The sequence below is a fragment of the Mus caroli genome, unplaced genomic scaffold (assembly GCF_978045245.1).
Source record: "Mus caroli unplaced genomic scaffold, Mus_caroli_1 scaffold_20, whole genome shotgun sequence".
Lineage (NCBI taxonomy): Eukaryota > Metazoa > Chordata > Mammalia > Rodentia > Muridae > Mus > Mus caroli.
The window spans coordinates 14,344,146-14,366,866 of NW_028227275.1; the positions used below are offsets into that span (position 1 = coordinate 14,344,146).

The 22,721-nt window shown below is 40.7% G+C and overlaps 1 protein-coding gene across 5 annotated transcripts in view; it reads left to right on the plus strand.

The window, feature by feature from the left end:
• The window catches only part of Nt5c2 (5'-nucleotidase, cytosolic II), a 131,082-nt gene that overhangs the window by 82,525 nt on the left and 25,836 nt on the right, over positions 1–22,721 (plus strand). For 4 of the 5 annotated variants that reach the window (XM_029472571.2, XM_021151587.3, XM_021151588.3 and 1 more), the window contains exon 3: positions 10,517–10,590. In XM_029472571.2, the coding sequence (XP_029328431.1) occupies positions 10,517–10,590 (74 nt within the window). Of the gene's footprint in view, positions 1–10,516; positions 10,591–12,133; positions 12,647–22,721 lie in introns of those variants that run through there. The other variant, XM_029472572.2, reaches the window with a different exon arrangement.

Consider the following 22,721-nt stretch of genomic DNA (forward strand, 5'->3'; position numbering starts at 1 on the left):
AGTAAACCACAGTGTACCACAGCTGGTACCTCATGCCAGCTAAGGGAAAAGCAAGTCCAATGTTTGGCAGTAAGTTAAATATACCCTAGTAATTCCACTTTTAAAATATTTGCCCAAGAAAAATGAAAACATGAGTCCTTGAAGATTTATATATGATGCTTCATCACAGCATTTAGAATAGTCCCAACCTGGAAACAACCCAAATTGGATGGATAAACAAATTGTGGAATAGCTATACAATAGAGTCTTAAGAATAAAAGAAGTAATTATATATGCTGCAACATGGATAAATGTCAGAAGTACTATGCTAAATAAAAGAAGACAGATTTGGGGCTGGGCGTGGTAGTGCACGCTTTAATCCCAACACTCGGGAGGCAGAAACAGGCAGATTTCTGAGTTCGAGGCCAGCCTGGTCTACAGAGTGAGCTCCAGGACAGCCCGGGCTGTACAGCCACATATGTGACTCTATTTACATGGATACTGTAATGATGAGCAGAGAGCAGAGGCTAGAGATGAGTCACCAGTAAAGTGCTCATTGTGCATGCAGATCTGAGTTCGAGTCCCAGCTTCCATGTAAAAGCCAAGGGAGCAATCCCAGCAACTGATGAAGTGGGGGTGGAGACACAAGATTCTCTTGAGCTCACTGGCTAGCCAGCTTGCCAAGTTGATATGTAGCCAACTCAGTGAGAGACGATGCCTCAGAAAATTAGGTGGAGAGCAGTTGAAGACATCTAATGTCAGTTTGCATGCATGTCCCCACAGATGCACACAGGAACTGTACATAGAGCACAGCACAGTCACATACAACCAAACCAAACCCCCAGAGGTGGATGGCCCTGAGGGATGATACCATGGCACCATCACCCCCAAACCTACTCAGGCATGGGGAGGGAAAAAAAGCAGTGACCTTTGTGGCAATTTAGGGTCAGGAGTTGGGGAAAGTATTGTGAAAGGCCATGATATTTTTGGGTTGAAGGAAATAGTGGTAGTATTGTAGGATTGTATGCAGCTGTCAAAACTTAGCAACTGTATAGGTAATACAGTTGGGTCTTATTTGTATTCTCTCTTTCCTTTTCTAAAAAGAGATTGCCAAGGCTGTACGTGTCTTCTGGCCCAAGCAGTCCTGCTCAGCTTTGTTCCCAGCTTTTTTTAGTGGGTAAACTCTCCCTTAAAGCTGTTAGAATGCTCCCCATCCCTATGCAAGCGGAGGTTCTCTACATGCTAGATCAGTGATTAGACAGTGCCACCCCAACAGTTTTTATACATGTAATTAATTTGGGGTGCATATGTTTGTATGCAGCTGTACCCTTGTGTATATGTGGGAGTCAGAAGACGTGGGGGTGATTCACTTTTCCCTGTGAGTCCTGGGGATCACACTCAGCTCCTTTACCTTACCCGCTGAGCCAGCTTACTGCCTCATGCCCAGCATTTGAAATGAATTTTCTTCAAGTGCACTTCTGATGCCTTTGGTGGAAAGATAACATTGCCCATTATCTGCAGTTTTCATAGGCTTTCCCCCACGTTTAACATACTTTTTTTTTCTTTTGATACTGGGTAAAATACCACATAGAATTCAGGTTAAATTCTAGATTTGGTTTATTTTTGTTTTCAGTCACCTGGGAGCAGTATTAACTATCCTGGTAGTATGACTTTAGATCACAGCCTCTAGATGAGACTTGTTCACTTCTGAGAGGAGGTTTGCCCTCTCCCTTAATTGCTCTTGGACACCCACCCCCTATTCTAACTTGTGTGTGATATAAGTAAGTTTTTATAATTGGTGATATTGTCAATCTGAATCATCTTAAATTTTGTTCTATAGTTGTCTCAGTGTTGGTTTTTCCCTGTGAATTTTTTTTTTTTTTTTTTTTTTTTAGGAGATTGAAGCACTGTGCCCTGTGCTAAGGGAGCAGATTCTTGAACTTTTAAATATTATCTATGTAAATAAAATCAATATAATTCACCTTAACAATGATGCAAGGCATTTTATTCAGACAGAAAGCACTAGCTGCTGTTCTGTTGGTATGATCTGGGACCAAATGTGTCCCGTCCTAACTGTAAAAAGTAGTACTATATGATTTTTGCTTTTATAATGATTTCTGAGAATCCTAGTGCATATCTGAACGTAAGGTTTTTTTGTTTGGTTTTGTTTTTGTATAGAGGGTCTTACTGTGTGGCCCTGGTTAGCCTGGCACCAGCTATGCAGAGCAGACTGACCTTGAACTCACACGGATACGCTTGCCGCCTCCTCTTAAGTGCTGGGATTGCAGGTGTATGCCACCATGCCCAGTCAGAGCTGGTAATTTTTCAGAATCCATTTAGGTGGTAGAGTGAAGCCCAGTGATGGGTGGTTTGTACAGCAAGCACAGACCTTAGGTTTGCTCTCCAGGACCAGGAAGGTCTTATCTGTAAGTTCTTAACAGAATGCTGCTAAGGGGCATTGTTTTGGAATACAGTAAACACGCCATTTTAATTTCTTTTTAGAGTGTGAAATTCAGTAGCTTTAATATATGTAGAATTGTGCAACTGATAGCACTACCATCCTTCCTTCCTCTTTTCTCCCTCTGCTCCCCCTCTCTCTCCTCTCTTTTGCCTCTCATTTTTTCTTCTTGCCATTCATTTTTCTAGGGATTGAACTCAGGGTCTTGTGCTTGCTAGACTCAGCCAAATGGTATCCCTAGTTCTTTAAGTTTAGAACAATATATTTTTCCCACAAGAAATCCTGTGCCCATTAATAGGAATGTGTCCTCTCTACAAGCTTTCAAATTCTGGTACTAAGTTTCTAGTTTAAATTCCAGTTATTGTTATTTGTTGTGTTTGTTTAGTGTTGAGAAGGCTATAGATTTTGGTCTCAAATTTATAATCAAGCAAATGGTAAGAGAATTACTTAGTATTTTATGTGCATGGTAGAATGTATAGTTAAAATACTTATAATGTAAGATAAAATACTTATGGAATTATTTGTTGGTGAAATCTCTTCCATGCAATAGAAAAGCAATCTGAGCACCAGAAGCCGTTATGCTGCATAGCTCTTTGGCACAGTGAGATACTCTGTCACACTTCCGCCAGCTATCCAGACACTCTACCACCCAGAGGCAACCCACCTCAGGATAGTTTTTCTTTTTTTTTTTCTTTTTCTTTTTCAAATTTTTAATATTTTTTATTACGTATTTTCCTCAATTACATTTCCAATGCTATCCCAAAAGTCCCCCATAGCGCCCCCCCCCACACTTCCCTACCCACCCATTCCCATTCTTTTGGCCCTGGCATTCCCCTATATTGGGGCATATAAAGTTTGCAAGTCCAGTGGGCCTCTCTTTCCAGTGATGGCCGACTAGGCCATCTTTCGATACATATGCAGCTAGAGACAAGAGCTCCGGGGTACTGGTTAGTTCATCATGTTGTTCCCCCTATAGGGTTGCAGATCCCTTTAGCTCCTTGGGTACTTTCTCTAGGTCCTCCATTGGGAGCCCTGTGATCCATCCAATAGCTGACTGTGAGCATCCACTTCTGTGTTTGCTAGGCCCCGGCATAGTCTCACAAGAGACAGCTATATCTGGGTCCTTTCAGCAAAATCTTGCTAGTGTATGCAATGGTGTCAGCGTTTGGAAGCTGATTATGGGATGGATCCCTGGATATGGCAGTCTCTAGATGGTCCATCCTTTCATCACAGCTCCAAACTTTGTCTCTGTAACTCCTTCCATGGGTGTTTTGTTCCTAGTTTTTCTTTACAAAAAAGATTTACTCCACTTTTGTAAATGTGTGCATGTGTGTGTCTGTGTCTACCACGTGTATGGGTGTCCACAGAGGCCAGAGAGGACATGACAGGTTCCCTGGAGCTGTAGTTACAATGGTTAGAAGGCATCTGATAAGGGTAATGGGATCTGAACTCAGGTCCGCGGTTCTGGAAGGATAAACATGCTCTGAACTGTTGAGCCATGTGACAGAGAAACTTGACTATAACAGTAGTGGACAGTGTATAGTTAACAGCATAAACAAAGCCTTAAGCGTGTTAAACAGCTTGATTAATAAAGCAATAACTAGCAAACAATAAGGTAATAACAGGAAAGGCTACATGGTATGGATGATACATACTTAATATTTTAGCAAAATAATAAAAGGCTTTCAACTCCTTGAAGATTCAAGAGCTTGTAATTTATTAGTTAAGTAGTTTTGAGCATTCACTAAGGATAATTTAGGAGGAGAGTAACTAGCTTTTAACATTTCCCATTCATTTTCAATTGATAATACTTCTAAACTATAGTAAAAACAAATTACATAGAGACAGAAAATATTTTGTTCCTTTTTTGAGATAGGTTCTCACTTGTAGCTCAGGCTAACCTCCCTTGTTCAAAAGTGCTGAGATTAAAGGACGTTTTATTATTATATTAGCAAATTATTTCTCTTATCAAATTGCTATAAAAATTTCTAAGTGATAGAAGTCTCTGGGTGGTGTCCTGGATTAGTGAAATGTTCGTGGTGAGAGCATTAGTCTGTGTATCACGTTTCCAGCAGCCCTGCCTCAGAGCAGTCAGCATCCGGATGAGGACAGACCAGTGGGAAATGTTTTCTGGAGAATTATGACCTTGCAAAATTAATGGGGTGAAAGACATGGATTCTAAAGACATTTGGAAGTGTGAAGGAGGGCACATAGATAATTGGATGCTGCTTTAAGCTTGAGTGGGGAAAGATGCAGAGGCAGGAACAGGAACAGATTGGGGGGAAAAGCAGCTAGGTTGTTTTCATCAAAAAGTCTGCATTTATGCCCTGGCGGTGCTGGTAGCTCACATCTTTGAACCAGCACTCGGGTGGCAGAGACAGGAGGATCTCTAAGTTTGAGGCCAGCCTGGTCCACAAAATGATTTCCTGGACAGCCAGGGCCAAACAGAGAACCATGTCTTGAAAAACAAACAAACAAACAATCTACGTTTTAGAGCATTTTTTTTCCTGTTTTTGTCTCATTCTATAGCCCCGACAGTTATCCTTTTTTTTTTTTAAGATTTATTTATTTTTATATCTAAGTACACTGTAGCTGTCTTCATATGCACCAGAAGAGGGCGTCAGATCTCATTACAGATGGTTGTGAGCCACCATGTGGTTGCTGGGATTTGAACTCAGGACCTTCGGAAGAGCAGTTGGTGCTCTTAACCACTGAGCCATCTCTCCAGCCCCCAGGCAGTTATCTTGCCTCCACCTAAGTGACATTTGCAGACATGACACTAATTTATTATAGTTCATAATTTGAGTTTACCTACTCAGATGCACTTGGAGTAGTTTCCTGCTAGCAGTTTGAATGCACCGCTGCAGCTGCTTACAGTGAAAATAGACGCCCAAGAGCATTTTACAGTCCTCTCACTTGTTGCAGTAACTGTTGTTGGGCGCTTGGCCAGGAAACTGTGACTCCCAAGCAAAGGGAGGAGTTACAGATGCAGTTCACCATTGCCAGAGAAACTCTATTCCAAATGGATTTGTGTGGAGCAACAGTGATATCCAATGACACGTTAAATTAGACACAGAGGTGTTTTCTCCCACACCGTCTCAGAAGATACATGGTGTGGAGGGGGCCTGGCTCGGGCTAAACAGTCTTTTAGAAGTTAGGTTAACATCACACACACTCAAAAATTGTTTTAGGGATTTTAAGAAGAACCTTGTTATGTGACTTCAGAAACTGCTTTACCCAGATAGTTTCAGTTTGCAAAACGGAAACCAGTGACAGATGAGGTAATTTTGCTTTGAATTATAGTCAGATCCAAACCAGTAGTTTGCTGTTTACAGAATTTCAAATATAATAAGTTGCATGTTTATGTTAAATCTTAGACTCTTAGATCCCTATTCTTAAAGCACATTATAGTAATGGTTTTATTTCTTGCAGCTAATATCTGTACCTGAATGGAATTTCTTCAGCTTTTTTTGCCTTACTGCTGTGGGATTTGATAGTAAATATTGCTAAAGGTGTTTTTACTGGAGTCTGTGTTTAGTTTTATAATGTTCCTGTGTATGTATCTCCTAGAAATTGTTTCTCCTGTTAATCCTCAGAGTGTTAGCTCACAGCTCTTATCTGTGGGAATTCTGGATGATAGTTGGATTTATGATTCTGATTTATAATTGGATGCCTAGTTTAGCCATGATGTTTTGGGTGATAATTACATGTTTTAAAGCATGCTTTTAATGTTTACAGATATGTTTATGCTCTTGAACATAGGTGAAATTATTCTGCTAGTTAATAGTTTAGTAAGACCATAGTAAGCTGCCACAGGCAGATCTGCAGAAAGGTCCTGGTATTTGTAGAAAAATTTGATTTTTCCCAAGTATGTAAATTGATTTGTTTTGAAATATGTGGGTCAATGAGCTTGTTTTTCTGTTAATACCTTGTAGTTGACATAATATCTTACACTTCATTTAATTTGTAAACTCGGTGGGGAACGGCCATTAGTCTCAAGCTGAGAGATAAGTGTCTGTTGAAGTCTATCCTGAGATATGTGAGGTTAGGTTTACATTTTCTCCTGTGCCAAAGACTTCTCTTTCAGCATTGGGTATTTGTGTATTTGGAAAGCTTAGCATATACATGCAGGAACTGTGTTTGGCTTAGTTCTCTGTAACAATTGTTCCTTTGCTTATTACAGCTTAGCTTACACAGCAAATTAGATTTCATTTCTGTATACCTTCTTCTATGTTCATAGTTTAAGTTAGGGAAAGAAAAGGAAAGCTGAGACTATAGGTGAGGTTTTCACATAAAGATCACAACAGAAGTGAGGGCATAGGAGTGATGCTCTCTTAAGTTTAGCAGGGGATGCTACGATTTAGAGTGCTTGCTTTGAATGAAAAGGAAAGGATATTTGATGCAAGTTTTTCATAAATGTATTTTTCCTAATTAAAATGTTTTATTAATATATTGTGTGTACGTGTTTGCGTGCAAATGTTTGTATGTGGGAACTCATGCCACCGCAGGCACTTGGAGAGGTCAAAGGACAACTGAGCGAGTGAGTTCTCCTCTTTGATGGTATTCCTAAGACTGAACTCAGATTGCCATGCTTGGCAGCAAGAGCTTTTACCCACTTGCCAGATCTTATTTTCTAATCTTAAGAACATACAAAGTTTTGTAGCTCTGACTATTCCCAAAGGATATTTTGTGATATTTGTCACAGAATGAGATGTGTATTCTAGCACACATCGGTAAATGTGTTGATGGAGTAGATAATGTGATTAGTCAACTCAGAGAGGGGTGAGACATGCAACTTGATGGATATTTAGCCATGATTACTTTGGCAAAAATAGATTTTCATATTTCTGAAATATGTTATTCCCAACATTAGCAAGGGTGCCCTGCTCTTGCTGTCTTTTCAAAATGCGTCTACTTTGAAAGATTCCCATGGCTATGCAGGTGCAGCCTTTTTTTTTTTCCCTGACCAAGAAAAGAGCTTTGCTTTGAGACATTTCTTCTGCGTTACTGTCTTCCCTGCTACCTCAGCTGCACCTAAAACCAGCTAACATCTTTTTCCTATCAAAGTTGAAGTTGCTTTTTAAAAACTACGTTGTTCTGGACCTATTTCTTAAGATATATGAGGTGGAAGAGCAATCCTCCTCATCTCCTTGCTGCCTGTGTTCCCTGAGGGTATTTTAGGCACATCAGCTGTTACGGCTCTGAGCAAGGCTTCATCCAGTTGGCCCCCTTGCCTGTTGAAAAGCCTCAGCCGTAGTAGCTTTCGGTTTTTAGAGTTAGAACCATTATTTTGTGTCTTTCTCCAGTGTTTTTTCAAAAGGATTTATGTAGGTGGGGATTGTCAGTCGTCAGGTAGATTTTGCTTTCAGTGAAAAAACAGGATAAAACCTGAGAGGAGGATCACTGTGGTATTTGGAGCTAAGTAGCTCTGTGTGTGTGTGTGTGTGTGTGTGTGTAGCAGTTGTTGCTTTGTGATGATTGCTTGATGTGCAAGCCCTATCTATGTTTGCTTTTCTAGCACCTCAAACTACTAGAAACAAAGAACTAAAACAGAAAGGCTTGGGGAGCTGCCACTCTTCCTCTAGGTTCTTTTTTCTTTCAGCTGACAACATTTTCTTTTTCCTTTCTCTTAGTATGCTTAAGTCAAGATAATGATGTTCCAAAAACTAGGTTTTTAAAAAAAAAAAAATTACATTCCAGCCATTGCTCCTACCACCCCCAACCCCCGTGGTTCCCTTTCCCATTCTTCCTCCCCTTTGCCTCTGAGAGGGTGCTCCCCTCCCACCTAGCCTCCCTTCCCTTGGGCCTACATCTTCTCCCACGCGGCCACACCAAGCACTCCTGTGCTACCTGTGTGCTGGAGGCCTCAGACCAGCCCATGTATGCTGCCTGATTGGTGGCTCAGCGTCTGGGAGCTTCCTGGGAGCTGGCTAATTTAAGACTGCTGGTCTTCCTATGGGGTCACCCCGTTCAGCTTCTTCAAGCCGTCCCGTAATTCAACTATAGGGGTCCTGACTTCAGTCCAATGGTTGTGTGTAAGTATCTGTGTCTGTCTCAGTCAGCTGCAGGTAGGGCCTCAGAGGACAGCCATGCTCGGCTCTTGTCTTCAATCTCTTCTCCATTTTTGTCCCTGCAGTTCTTTTAGACAGGATCAGTTCTGGGTCAGAAATTTTGACTGTGGGTTAGTAACCCTGAGCCAGAGTTTCTCTGTGTAAACTTGGTTGACCCAGAACTGACTATGTAGGTGAGTGTGACTTCAAGTTCATACGAGCTCTGCCTGCCTCTGCTGAGTTAAAAGGTGTTTGCCACCACACCTGCCCCCTACCTCCCCAGAGGAGTTTAAGGGGAGTATGAAAATTTTATGTAATACTTCTTTCAGAATCTAACAGACTTACTGAGCTAACCTGTGTGTGGGAGCAGTGAAATCCATGAGATGCAAATGGTTTTCATAGAAAATAAATGATAGTGTTCCATCTTCAGTTGAATTATTTTAAGCAATTCTTTGGGAATGCATTCTTTAAAACTGTCCATTTTATTATAATTTGTAACACAAAGAAGTCTAAAGTTTTAAAAGTGTGTGTGTTTGAGAGAGAGAGAGAGAGAGACAGACAGACATAGACACAGGCACAGAGACACAGACAGGGTCACTATGTAGTTGAGAATCACCTTGAACTTCTGCCCACCCTGCCTCCACCTGGGTTATAGGTGTATGTTCCATGCTTGGTTTTATGTAATGCTTGAGATTGAACCAAGGGCATTGTATATGCTAAGCTCCTTAGACCTTGGAGGTTTTTTTTTTTTTTTTTTTTTTTTAATTTTAGACAGGGCTACACCATGTATGACCCAGCCTGGCTTGAACATGAGGTTGGCCTGCTTCAGCCTGTTCCTTCACACCTGACTTATTTCCCATATTATTTGTTTATTTGCTTGGGCTTTTGTTTTCTTTTGAGACAGGGTCTATTTGTGTAGCTCAGGCTGGCCTGGAACTCATGTAGCCAGCCCAGGCTGGCTTGTGATTTGTGATCCTCCTGCCTTAGACTCCCCACTGCTGGGATTACAGGAACGTGCTGTCACATCTAGCTTTATTTTTTGTTATGTTACAAAGTTTGGCTTTTAATTCCTGGCTTTGAATTTGCTACTCCTGCCTTAGCTAACCTCCTCATTACTTCAGCGTGGGCCTACCTTACCACTGGATCAAACTGTTAGTAGTCTCCAAGCAGACAAATAGCAGAAAAGAAAACCCAGTTGAAAAAAAAAATAGGCAATTTATATGTCTTAGGAAGACATGTAAATTGCCAACAGATACATGAAAAAGTATTTAAAATCACAGATCATCTAATCTAAGAGGTCCAAATTAATATCGCAATTAGATATACAAAAGTTTGGCATAAATTGTTATATCCACAGTGAAAAATGGCACCAAGTTTCCCAAAGAAATCAAAGTAATAAAAGTACCCAAAGAAAATGAGATCACCCACCTTGCCCACTGCTCTCCAGTGTTCATTGCATCGTTACGAATTACAGCATTCATCCATTGATGTAGGGTAAATTTGAACTCTCTAAACATATCAGAGGAACATTATTTAGCTTTCAAAGGGAGATTCTACCATTTGCAACCACTTACATGAACTTAGATGACATTGTACTGAGTAAATACATCAAATACAGGAATATACTGCATAGTATCACTTGCATTTGAAACTTAAGAAAAAAAGGTAAATTCATAGCTATGGAGAGTATACTCATTGTATGTGTGAGATACATAACTACAGTTATCTAGGAGCCATTTGTCCAAGGCTTGACGGTACAGTGTGAGCACAGGTAATAATGAGCTGGTGTATTAGAAAGGCAAGGGAGGGAGGGAGGGAGACTTAGCTGCGTGGCATGTTTAAGTTGCTTGGTCCCTAGTACAGTAGTCACTGTGTATGTTATATCCATTCATCATGTTAAACACCATAAATATATACAATAATATAATGTCAGTTGGGAAAATAAAATAAATGACAGTATAAAAAATAGTAAAATAGCGTCATTAAACTTTAATGTTGATCAAGATATGATTTTCTTATTCTTTTATAGGGTGTTTGTGAACCGAAGTTTAGCCATGGAAAAAATAAAGTGTTTTGGTTTTGATATGGATTATACCCTTGCCGGTAAGTAATGACTTTTGAACTCTTAAGAACTGCTGATCTTGATGCAACAGTGGGTCCACAGGAAGTTCAGTGGTCACTTGTTCATGGAATCATTTATTTGGCTGCATGAGCTCTTGTCGGGTTATTTTTCCATTGAGATTGTGAACATTGAAGTTACCCAGTATTCTTGAGAGTTGGTTCCTGAGCTTGTACAGATAATTAGAAAAAGTCGTAACTTACTTTAAAATTCTTGTAAAAACCCTTTTTACTAAAATTATAGATTAATGAATACATTAATGTGTGTACTTGGGCATTTTGGCTCTAATTCTTTTAAGCTGTTTTTCAAAAATAGAAAAAAACTTTTTCTGACAGATGTCACACTATGCTCTAAGTTGACCTGGAACTCATTCATACAGGCTGACCTGGAACTCATTCATGCAGGCTGACCTGGAACTCACTCATGCAGGCTGACCTGGAACTCACTCATGCAGGCTGACCTGGAACTCACTCATGCAGGCTGACCTGGAACTCACTCATGCAGGCTGACCTGGAACTCACTCATGCAGGCTGACCTGGAACTCACTCATGCAGGCTGACCTGGAACTCACTCATGCAGGCTGACCTGGAACTCACTCATGCAGGCTGACCTGGAACTCACTCATGCAGGCTGACCTGGAACTCACTCATGCAGGCTGACCTGGAACTCACTCATGCAGGCTGACCTGGAACTCATGCAGGCTGACCTGGAACTCACTCATGCAGGCTGACCTGGAACTCACTCATGCAGGCTGACCTGGAACTTGCATGGTTCTTGCGCGTCTGCTTCCCAAATGCTAGGAAAACAGGCATGTGTCACAGTACCCAGCTGAAAGATGAAATTTTGGATTTCTCACTCTGCCATAAAGTTAATAGTGTATTATTATGGGATTGGGAGGGTGTGAGTGCTTGGATTTCAGGCGTGAGCCACCACACTCAGCAACTTTTTTTTTTTTACCCCCAAACATTTTCATGGTTGTTCACTTGTGGTGCTAGGAGTCAAGCCTTGAACCTTGATCATGCCAGGCAAATGCTTTACCTACTGAGCTATATCCCCAGTTTCATAATGGTTTACTCTTTTCTAAAAGAAGATTTGTTTTATTTTTAATTGTGTGTACGTGTGTGTGTGTGTGTGTGTGTGTATTATCTGTATGGGTGTATGAATGTAGGTGGCCCCCAGAAAAGGGCATCCGACCCCAGAGCTGGAGTTTGTGATGGTGGTAAAGCTCCTGCATGGGCACTGGGAATGGAATTCAGGCCGCATGCTCTTACCTGCTCAGTTATCTCCCTAGCCCATGGGTACTTTACTTGAGGACATGTGTTCATTTTCTATACAGAAGGCTTTCTTTAGACTAGAGGTGTTAGCTTTGCTCCTCGTTACAGACTCCTTGAAAGCCCAGCACTGTGCTCTTTCTGTCTCTGAGATCGAGTTGAAATAGCCAGTGTGTCAGTCTGCAGCCCAGCTCTTCAGAACTGAAAGCATTGGCAGCATTGGCAGCCTTGGCAGCATTGGCAGGGCGGTCTGTAGCCTAAGAGTAGTAGGTTTGAGTGATGAGGGTGAGTACATGTGGTACACATACGGCTGCAGTGTGAGCTTGTAGCCTCAGCACTCAGGAAGCTGATGCTGAGGGATTGTTTGTCCAGAGGTTTGAGACCATCCTGGGCAGGTATAGCCAGGTCCTCCTTTAAAAAAAAAAGTTAAATACACAAAACTTTAAAATGTAAAAGTTGCTTCCTGAATGGTTGTCATGAAAAGTAACTGAGTAACGTTTGACATTGTAAAACACACAAAAGCAAGACAAACAAAAACTCACATCTTTGAAGTTAGGAGACTTTTCATTAGAAGATGTGCTTTGCCATACAGTGATAAAGAGGAGTGTGTTCATGTTTCTTTAAGATTTGAGTGTGTGGTAGAAATGCTCTTGGTATGTATGTCCATATTTATTATTTATTTATTTTTGAGACAGGGTGAGTTACTATCTGTCTCGGCTGGTCTTGAGTTTATTATCTTCCCTCAGCCTTCTCAGTGCTGGGATTACAGGTATGTGCTGGCATACTTGATCTGAGTTTATATTCTTTAAGAACCATTCCCTGTACAATCCTGACACTGGCAAATCCCTTCAGAGCATTAAATTCCTTGTTTACGTGTATGGGTATTTTGCCTACATATATGTCTCTACACAACACGGGTGCCTGGTGTCTAGGGAGGCTAGGAGAAGGTGTTGGGTACCCTGGAACCAGAGTTAGCATACTGTTATGAGCTACCACATGGCCCCCAGAAATACAACCTGGTGTCTCTGGAAGAGCAGCAAGTGCTCTTAACCTCTGTCTATCGGCTCTGAGCCATTTGTTTGCTTTTAGACAGTTTCTTACTGTATATCCTACACCTTAGTACATTGAGAAGTCATTAGCTTGTAGCTTTGGGTAATCTGTTACTTTGGCTTGTCAATGTTTCAAGAGCAAGAGTTTTCCTTTTCTCATTATATTCTATGTTTAGTTTAAAAATGTATTATATAGTAGCAGCTAAATAAATACTAACTTTGGCTGCATGTATTCTAGTCTGTTAGAATCCTCTAGTCCATTGGTTCTCAATTAGTAGGTCACAACCCCTTTGGAGGCTGCATGTCAGATATCGTGCATATCAGATTTACATTTTGATTCATAACAGCAGCAAAATTATAGTTATGAAGTAACAACAAAATAATTCTATGGTTGGGGTCACTACAACATGAAAAGCTGTATTAAACTGCATTGGGAAGGTTGAGAACCGCTGTTTTTAGTCTGTTTTAATCCTCAACTGTTCTTTTTTGCAACTTTTCTAATAAGACGACTCCTTTATGTTACTATAGGAATTAGTGAAAATCAAACCACAAACAACAAGAAAGCCCCACCAGTACAGACAGTGCTGTAAGGATGGCTTCAGTCAGTATAGTGCGTTTAGTGCAAACATGAGGACCTGAGCTTCCATCTCCACAACCCACATAAAAATGTTGAACATAACTGTTGGGTCCATGGGGCTCACTGGTCAGCCAGCCTTGCTGAATAGCTCCTGGCCATTTGAGATCTTGTCATATAGAGCAAGGTAAATGGTTCTTGTGCACCATGCTGCTCTCTCAGGGCCAGCCTACAGATGCAGCCCCTCCATGTTCCAGGTTGCTGGCAGGTAGTCCTTGTAGCCTTGTTTTCATGGCAAGTAAGTGTGGCACCCTGTGTGTAGATGTCTAACATCTTTGATGAACCTCAAGGCTGTGAAGATTCACAGCAAAACACTTCTTCCAGGTAGAATCCAGGATAAAAGTGAAAAGAACAGACCATCTTTGAAATCTCTGGAATCCAATAACAGGCCAGAAGAATCCAAATAAAAGTCAAAAGAATTGCCTTTGTCACCATATCTGAAAAACTATGAAAATACATAAAGGATGTTGGAGGTGAATCTCTCAGCAAAAATACCAGTTTCTTATTTCAAACTAAAGAGAAGCAAAGAGTGCACAAACATTGGGTCAGTTTTCTCCTGTACCAAGTGTGGACTCTGCGTAGCCTGTAGAAGCCTCGCCCTGGCCATTGTGGCGGCTCCTGTAGGGCTTCAGGGTTCTCGGGTGCCTTATAGGGAGACTCTTCATATTGACGACATCAGATGCCTCACTGAATACGTGAGTGTTCTACACACTCAGGTACTTTTGAGAGATGGGGCGGGAGGATCTGATGTTAGAATACAAAAGGCAAGAACAGGATAACTCAGAAATCCTTTTATTTTAAAAGTTGTAGATGTGAGCCAGTCTTATAGACTGTTTGACCTTCAGCTGACCAGTATGCCTGTTATAAATTATCTACCCAGAGACCAGTCTATTTGTTGAGATAAACCATCGAGCATCAAAGCAAGCAGGCTAAACTTAGAATTAATATGAATGACACTAACTATGGCAGAGCCCAGTTCAACTTCAGTTGAGGGAAAAGAGAAAGATGTTATGAGTGTTGCCTACAGAAATATGAAGATCTTGAAACTGGGAAATTAAAGTTTGTACTTGGCATTGGTATGTTTTAAAAACCTTAATGCTTTTTATACGTACATCTTACCTTACTATTCTGTTTTTGTTTTTGTTTTTGGGTTTTTTGAGACAGGGTTTCTCTGTGTAGCCCTGGCTGTCCTGGAACTCACTTTGTAGACCAGGCTGGCCTGGAACTCAGAAATCCGCCTGCCTCTGCCTCCCAAGTGCTGGGATTAAAGGCGTGCGCCATCATGCCCGGCTTACTTTACTATTCCACTTGTAGTTTACAACATAATTATAACTACTCTATTCTTTGATAGTGCCTCCGACCCTGAGATAGAACCTCCAGGACCCACCTAAAGGGTCAGGTGTAACTCCAGCTCTTTGGGGATTGGGGTGGAGGTAGGGGAACAGATCTTCTCTGTTATGTGTATGTGCAGTGGTAAGTGCCCCCAATAATAACAATTAAACAAGAAATAAAGTGGAGACAAGACACATAATATCATTCCTCTGACCTCCACTTGTGTATCATTCGCACACATGCACACATCAGCACACATGCACACATCATACACCTCCCCCAATATAAGTAAAATTTAAAAATAAATGAAAACAAAGAGAGTAGATGGTTCTTGAGGAACAACACCCAAGATTGACTACTGAACTCCATGCATATGTACACACACATGTGGATAGCACACACCTGTACTTCAACCTTCTTATTCTCATGACCTATATACACACAAACATACATAGACAAAGACAGACTGACTGACTGCTGGGGTTTTTATTGGGATTACCTTATCGTAGATGTATTGAGTCTGTTTAATCCACATGCATGTTGTATCTTTCCATTTGCCTAATCTTTATAGTATTTCTAAATGGTTTATGACTTTTAAAACAGACTTATTTTATATCTTACTGTATGTGTGCCTGGTATGGGGGCGGAGCTTACAAAAGGATGTCAGACCCCGGAAGCTGGAGGTGCAGGTAGTTGTGAGCGCTCATGTGCTCCAGGGAACTCTGCAGGAGTGGCCAGTGCTCTCAACCTCTACCTCATCTCTCCAGCCTGTGCTTTGTGACATTTGATATAATGATATTTCTAATTTGTAAAACTTCTTAATATTTTAGATCATTTATATACTTTGTTATTGATTTGTTTTGTTTTGAGACAGGGTCTATTACTGTATCAGCTCTTGTTGATGAGTCTAGAACTCTCTCTGTAGATCCAGCTGATCTTAAACTCATAGAAAGTATTTGTCTCTGCCTTCTAAGTGCTGGGAATAAGGACATGTTTTACTCTACCAGCACAGATACTATTTTAAAATTTCATCTTCTGGATTTTGTTGGCATTTAGAATATACTTTTCTATATTACCTTGCCCAATTAATAAACATTTGATTTTCTATTAGGAAGTAAAGGAAAAAAACAAAGTTATTAATTTTATCTAAAAGTTTAGTTATATATAATGAGTTCCAGGACAGCCAGAGCCTACATAGTGAGACCCTGTCTCCAAAAGAAAAGCAACAACAAAGCCTATGAAAATTATTGTTTCTAATTTGATCCATTTTGGAAGCCATCTTGATTTTTAAAATTTTTCTTTTCTTTTTTTCCCCAATGTGGAAGTATGAAGGTTTTCTTGGTTTTGTTTTGGTGTCACCTTCTAAGGCTTAGGCTCTGTGATTGACAGGAAGTTACACTCTCCGCAGACCTGCATCCCCAGCTTCATTAGGCTTAGGTTCTGAGCTGTGTGCATAAATGATAACTTACCTGCGCCATTAGACCGGACGGACACTGTGGCTAGTGTTCAATCCCCATCACAGACATGAGTTAACACTTGTAAACCATGTACCTGACTAGGAAATAGGCTTTTATGAGCAGTGCACCCTTTAACCATAGTAACTCACTGCGCTAGGGGTCACTACTAACATTTACAAAGAAAGCCAAATCAAAAGATAAGGCTTTTATATATAATAAAAGGAAGAGGAACTATCTTTACTTCCCATTGAAGTTCATGGCCAAGACCTCATCTAACAAAAGACACGTTAGCAAGGAAAAGCATTATTTTGTTTTATATGGTTGGGGCCTTCTAAGGAAATGAGGTGGGATTTGTTTTTATGCTTGGATGTGTGGAGAAGTAGAGACAGTTGTGGGGAAGCGTGCTGGGCAAGGATGTGCTCAGATCCCTCCTGCTTCTTCAGAGAGAAGGGCATTCCTTCCTCCTCACCGGGGAGCTCACTTGTAAATCAGGGCTTAGGAAACTTTTTAGACAGACTTGCTACATAGCCTTTACTGGCCTGGTACTTACTGTAGTGCCCAGACTAACCTTGAATTTTGGATGTCCTCCTGCCTCAGCCTCCTGATTGTACCACCACACCTGTCTGACAACTGAGTTTTAAAATTCACAGGTGGAATTTAAGCCTAGATTAGTTTCAATTTTTTAAAATATGATCTGAGTTTTTAAGACAACAAAAATTGTCCAGTAATTTCTAGATATCAATTTATCTGGCATCAGTGGGAGGGGAGGCCCTTGAACCTGTGAAGGCTTGATGCCTCAGTGTAGGGGAGTGCTAGGGTGGTGAGGCATACCCTCAATAGAGGCAGGAGGAGGGAGGGGTGGGTTAGGGGATTTGCATAGGGGAAACTGGGAAAGGGGAAAATCTTGCTTAAAACAAAAATACCTTTTCTTCACCATTTGAATTGTAGCTCTCTGTTTAGCATGTTGCTAGTGTTATAGTTTGTTTTTTTTTCCTTTCTCTTAAGGGTGTATGTGTAGATTTGTAGTGCTAGAGAGTGAACCCAGGGATTTGTGTCTGTCACATAAACATTCTACCCCTTAGCTATGACTCTAGCTCATCTTTGTTTTTTAATGTTTTTAATTAAAATAGAATTATATAACTTTGCCCCCTCCAGTACCTCTCCCCAAACTGCTCCCATGTGTAACCCTCATTTTCAAGTAGATTGCCTCTTTTTTCTGTTTTTTTGTTTTTGTTTTTGTTTTTTCGAGACAGGGTTTCTCTATATGGCTGTCCTGAAACTCACTTTGTGGACCAGGCTGGCCTCGAACTCAGAAATCCGCCTGCCTCTGCCTCCCGAGTGCTGGGACTAAAGGTGTACGCCACCACGCCCGGCTGCCTCTTTTTTCTTATTACTGTTATAGGAAGTATGTACTTATATATGCATGTATATGCACAAATACATAAATGTAACCTGCAGAATCTGTGTTGATGAGTTGTGGTTTCAGGACTGACTGCTCTGCATTGGACAACTAAGGCTATTGTAGCAGTCACTGTGGTTCTTTGTCTAGGATGGGACCCCAACAGCTTCCCCTTGCAAATTAGATCCCCATTTACATTGCCACTGTTTAGGCTTGTTTTGCCACCATTCTAGAAAAAACTGACTGCAGACTTTGTGTTATTCTAGCACTTAAGAGTTTTTCTGCCCTCTCATCTTTAATGTTCCCTGAGCTATAGATGCAGAGGCTGTGATGTAGATGTATCCATCTCCTAGGCGTCTCGAGACCCATTGATCTCTACATTATATCTGGTTGTAGTGTTTCTGTTGATGGTCTTCATTTGTTATAAAGAGAGACTTCTTTGATGATGGCTAGTAGGTACACTTATCTCTAGGTATAAGGGTAACATTTGGAATATAGTAAGGAATTATGCTCGTCTATCAAAGTGGTGGTATTAGATTCTGTTCTAATGTCCGTGACTTCACTAGCCCTGGGAAGCTGGCTAGGTTTTCCATACTAGGTATGATTTTTCTTCCTGTTGAATGGGCTTTAAGCCCAGTTAGTCAGCAGTTGGTTACCACTGATATGTGAATGGCCCTTACTGACTTTACAGATACCTAGCCATGCTGCTGTTTGTTTTTCTGGTACCAGTGGAAAAAGGTTTTCAGATCAGATCCAGCTTGAATCATTGAGTCTTGTGTCCTTGGTGTTGGGTATCTTCAGCAATAGAGACCTGCCCTCAATCCCAGAGAAGCAGCCAAGGCATCAGAACCTTCTGTTGCTTTGAAAATCACTTGGGACTACCCAGACCAACAATTCAAAAGGACAGTTTTTCCTACCTGGTATTGAGGGTTTGTTATTCTATGGTTCTTGTGGGAAACATTATCAGCCCAAATAGTTTAACTTCCTTTCACACACACACACACACACACACACACACTTACTTTGAGAATTTTATATTCTGAATTTTGATCATACCCACCCTATAACTTCTAACTCTTCTAGATTTCCAATATTCACCTCCCCAGTTTTTTTGTTTTTTTTAAAAAGCTCAGTGAGTTTAATTTGTGCTGCCCAATTATTCACAAGTATGAAACCATCTATGGTACTGTGGTTGACCTATTGAGGGCTACACTGTTAAAGAAAAACTGATGTCTCTATCCTAGAGACCATTAACAGTCAATAGCTTCTCAGGTTAGGGGCTAGTGAGCCCAACTCCTGTGTGCTAGGATGGTGGCTCCTTAGTCTAACTTAATTTTTAGAAATAATGTTAAAGGAATAAAGCCTTACTATATAGCTTATAAGATTAAATTGTGTGTGTTTTCTCAATTAGAAAAATCTTAGGGAGGGGCTGGAGAGATGGCTTGGTAGTTAAGAGCACTGGTTGCTCTTCCAGAGGTCCTGGGTTCAATTCCCAGTACCCACGTGGCAGCTCAAGACTGTCTATAACTCCAGTTCCAAATGATTAAACACTCTCACAGAGACATACATTCAGGCAAAACATTAATGCACATGAAATAAAAATAAAGTTATTAAAAAAAATCTTGGGGCTGGAGAGATGGCTCAGTGGGTAAGAGCTCTGACTGCTCTTCTAAAAGTCCTGAGTTCAAATCCCAGCAACCACATGGTGGCTCACAACCATGCATAATGAGATCTGACACCCTCTTCTGGAGCGTCTAAAGACAGCTACAGTGTACTTACACACACACACACACACACACACACACATATATATATATATATATATATATATATATATATATTTTTTTTTTTTTTAAGGATTAGCTAGTGTGTTACTGGGAAGAGACACCATGACCTAGGCAAGTCTTATGAAAGCAAGTATTTTATTGAGTGCTTGCTTACAGTTTCAGTCCATTATCATCATGACAGGGAACATGGCAACCTGCAGGCAGGCACTGGAACTGTAGCTGAGAGCTACATCCTGATCCACAGGCAGGGAATGAGCCTGGGCCTGACAAGGGCTTTTGAAACTTGAGCCCACCCCCAGTGACACAAGACCTCCATCAAGGCCACGCCTCCTAATCCTGTCTAATAGTGCTCCTCCCTGGTGACCAAGCATTCACAAGTAAGCCTGTGGGGCTGCTCTCTTTCGACTACAGCTAGATACTACATCTGAGCTACTTACTGCCCTGGTCTGTCTCTGTACCTTGTCACTAAGCTACTATAGGTGAAACCCAATGATCTCAAACCTAAATACTTTAAAGCACTTCTCTCAGCATGAAGAGAAGCATCTGTCCTGCTGCTAGCGGAGTGTCTTAGGACTTCTGGTTATTGGCTTGGGATAAGTACTCAGTAGATGCACTCTGGTTTCATTTTATTGTTACTGGAGTGGACCCAACTTTCTTGACATTTAAGTGAACTCTTTTTTTTTTTTTTTTGTGGTTTGTTAACTTGGACTAGAGTTTCTGTCAGCAGTTGTGTATCCTCACCACACTCACTGCAGTAACAAACGATCTAAAGGAGAAATATGCAGAATTGCCATGCTGTTTTACAGACATCTCGAGTCACAGTACTTTTCTCCCCTTTTTGGTGCTAATTCATAAAACTTGGTACTTCTAACCTTTGTTGTGGGGAGACAAAACAGGGTCTGTACCACAGGCTAGCCTCACACTCCTGTGGCCGAGGGCAGATGGCTTTGAACTTCTGACTCTGCTGCCTCTAGCCAGTGCTGAGATGCAGGTTCTTTTCTGTCACTCAAGAGTGTTTTGTGCTGGCAGTCCTACGAAGGAATCAGATTCAGGAGAAATGATTGTCCCGCCATCCAGGGGGCTGCACCATGGCTCTTTATTTCTTAAAGCTTCTGGGATATTTCATGGTTTCTAAACTTACTTCCGTCTTTATATCCAACTTGTTATGTGCCTGAGTTTTAGGTACTTAAGACTCTTTGAAGGAGGTAAATAAGAACATTTCAAAAAATAGGGTAACTTTATGAAGCTAGAGCTGCTTACATCTGTTTTCTTTACTTCTCCTCTTTGTACCTAAAAAATTTTCACGTCTTGATTACACGGGTCTATAAAATAGGAATACAAATAATTTGCTGATAATAAATAATAAAAATTAGTTTAAAATACTTCTTTGGTATACATTTATTAAAGACAGGCAAATTTGTATAGCTAGTGAGATACATATTTGTTTGTAACTTTTATACAAAAGAACTAAGTCTTGGCAGAATGTCTATGGGGTCCCATACTGTTGTCTTTGCTGGCCTGGAACCTGTTATATAGACCAGGCTCGCCTTTAAACTCAGAGATCTGCCTGCATCTCCATTCGTGGTGCTGTGGTTAAAAGCATATGCCATATCTGGCCTTGGCCAAATATTTAATGCTGTAATATACAGTAATATTGGATAGTTTGATTTTATAGTCATCCATGCTGAGAACACTGATTCATATAAATATACAGTATAAAGTGGCAGAAGTATATTTAGGATAATTTCAGAAATTGGAAATTCTTTCCTAATCTCGTCAAAATCCATCTAACATTTTATCTTTCTCTCTAGATATGTTTTTAAGATTTATTTGCTTTTATGTGCATTGATGGTTTTGTCTACAAATATGTCTTTCTGTCTGTGTGAGGGTCAGATCCTATGGAACTGGAGTTATAGACAGTTGTGAGCTACCATGTGGGTTCTGGGTTAAATTAAACACCAGCCAGTGTTCTTAACTGCTGAGCCATCTCTCCAGCCCTGCATTTAACATTTTAAAGGTGAACCAAGTCAGCAATAGTAGGTTTTTTTTTTTTTTTTTTTTTTTTGTCGTTTTTCGAGACAGGGTTTCTCTGTGTAGCCCTGGCTGTCCTGGCACTCACTTTGTAGACCAGGCTGGCCTCGAACTCAGAAATCCGCCTGCCTCTGCCTCCCGAGTGCTGGGATTAAAGGCGTGCGCCACCACGCCCGGCGCAATAGTAGTTTTTAAAGTAAAAATTCTAACTGCATCCATCTAGCATTTGATATGAACATACTAAGAAATTATGGTATGAATATATTTTAAGTATTTGTGTAATCAAACCATTATATTTCTAAAAGAACAGAAAACTTTATATACCGTAAAACCACTAACTCATAGATGGAGTATAATAGTCTCATGTTTAAGCCTGTCGTGTGGTGTGACATGCACGTGGAAAGTGCCATGTGTTTATAACAGGTGTGCAGGAAGTCCTGTCATGCAGTATGGATGAGCACTGCCTACAGTACTTCAGATGCATCATCACAGTTGGTTCGCAATTGACTTCTGGCCATTGCACATTCAGAACCTCAAGTATTGCCAGAGTTTTCTGGTCCCACATCCAGTTCAATCACAGATGAGTCACTTAAAGTTATAGGTACACTGCATGGACCTCCTTCAGCTGGCAGACTGTGGCTGGCTCAAAGAGTATTTTAATGCTTGATTAATTGGGTTACATTTTAAAACTGAAAGGTTAGAGAAAAACATCTAGGTTGTCAGTAGTTGATCTTTATTCTGTCAAGCAAGTCAGCTGTAGTTGAATAGTGACTTTTTCATTCAGGCAAGTCTCGAGTCCATTGTTAACAACTTCACATGCTTGAGTTCACGTTTCCTGACCATGACAGGAGCTGTGTAGAGATGTTACAGAGTCGGAATCTCAGGGCTGTTGTCGTCTGGGAAGCATTAGCAAAACCAGTTGCCTGCATCAGCCTGACTAAAGCATACATAGATTTAGATGGACAGTTCCTAGACCAAGGTAATTGGCATCTTTTCTGTCCAGTCTATCTATATCTTTTAAACTTAGGTCATCTTCTGAAACTTAAGAATACCTAATTTTGTGTCCTCAGTGCCTTCAGGATAAAGGCTATTAGTTTTTTTGGGGAAAAATGCATTGGTTTTTAAATATCTCAGAAATGTTTCAGTTTTGATGTT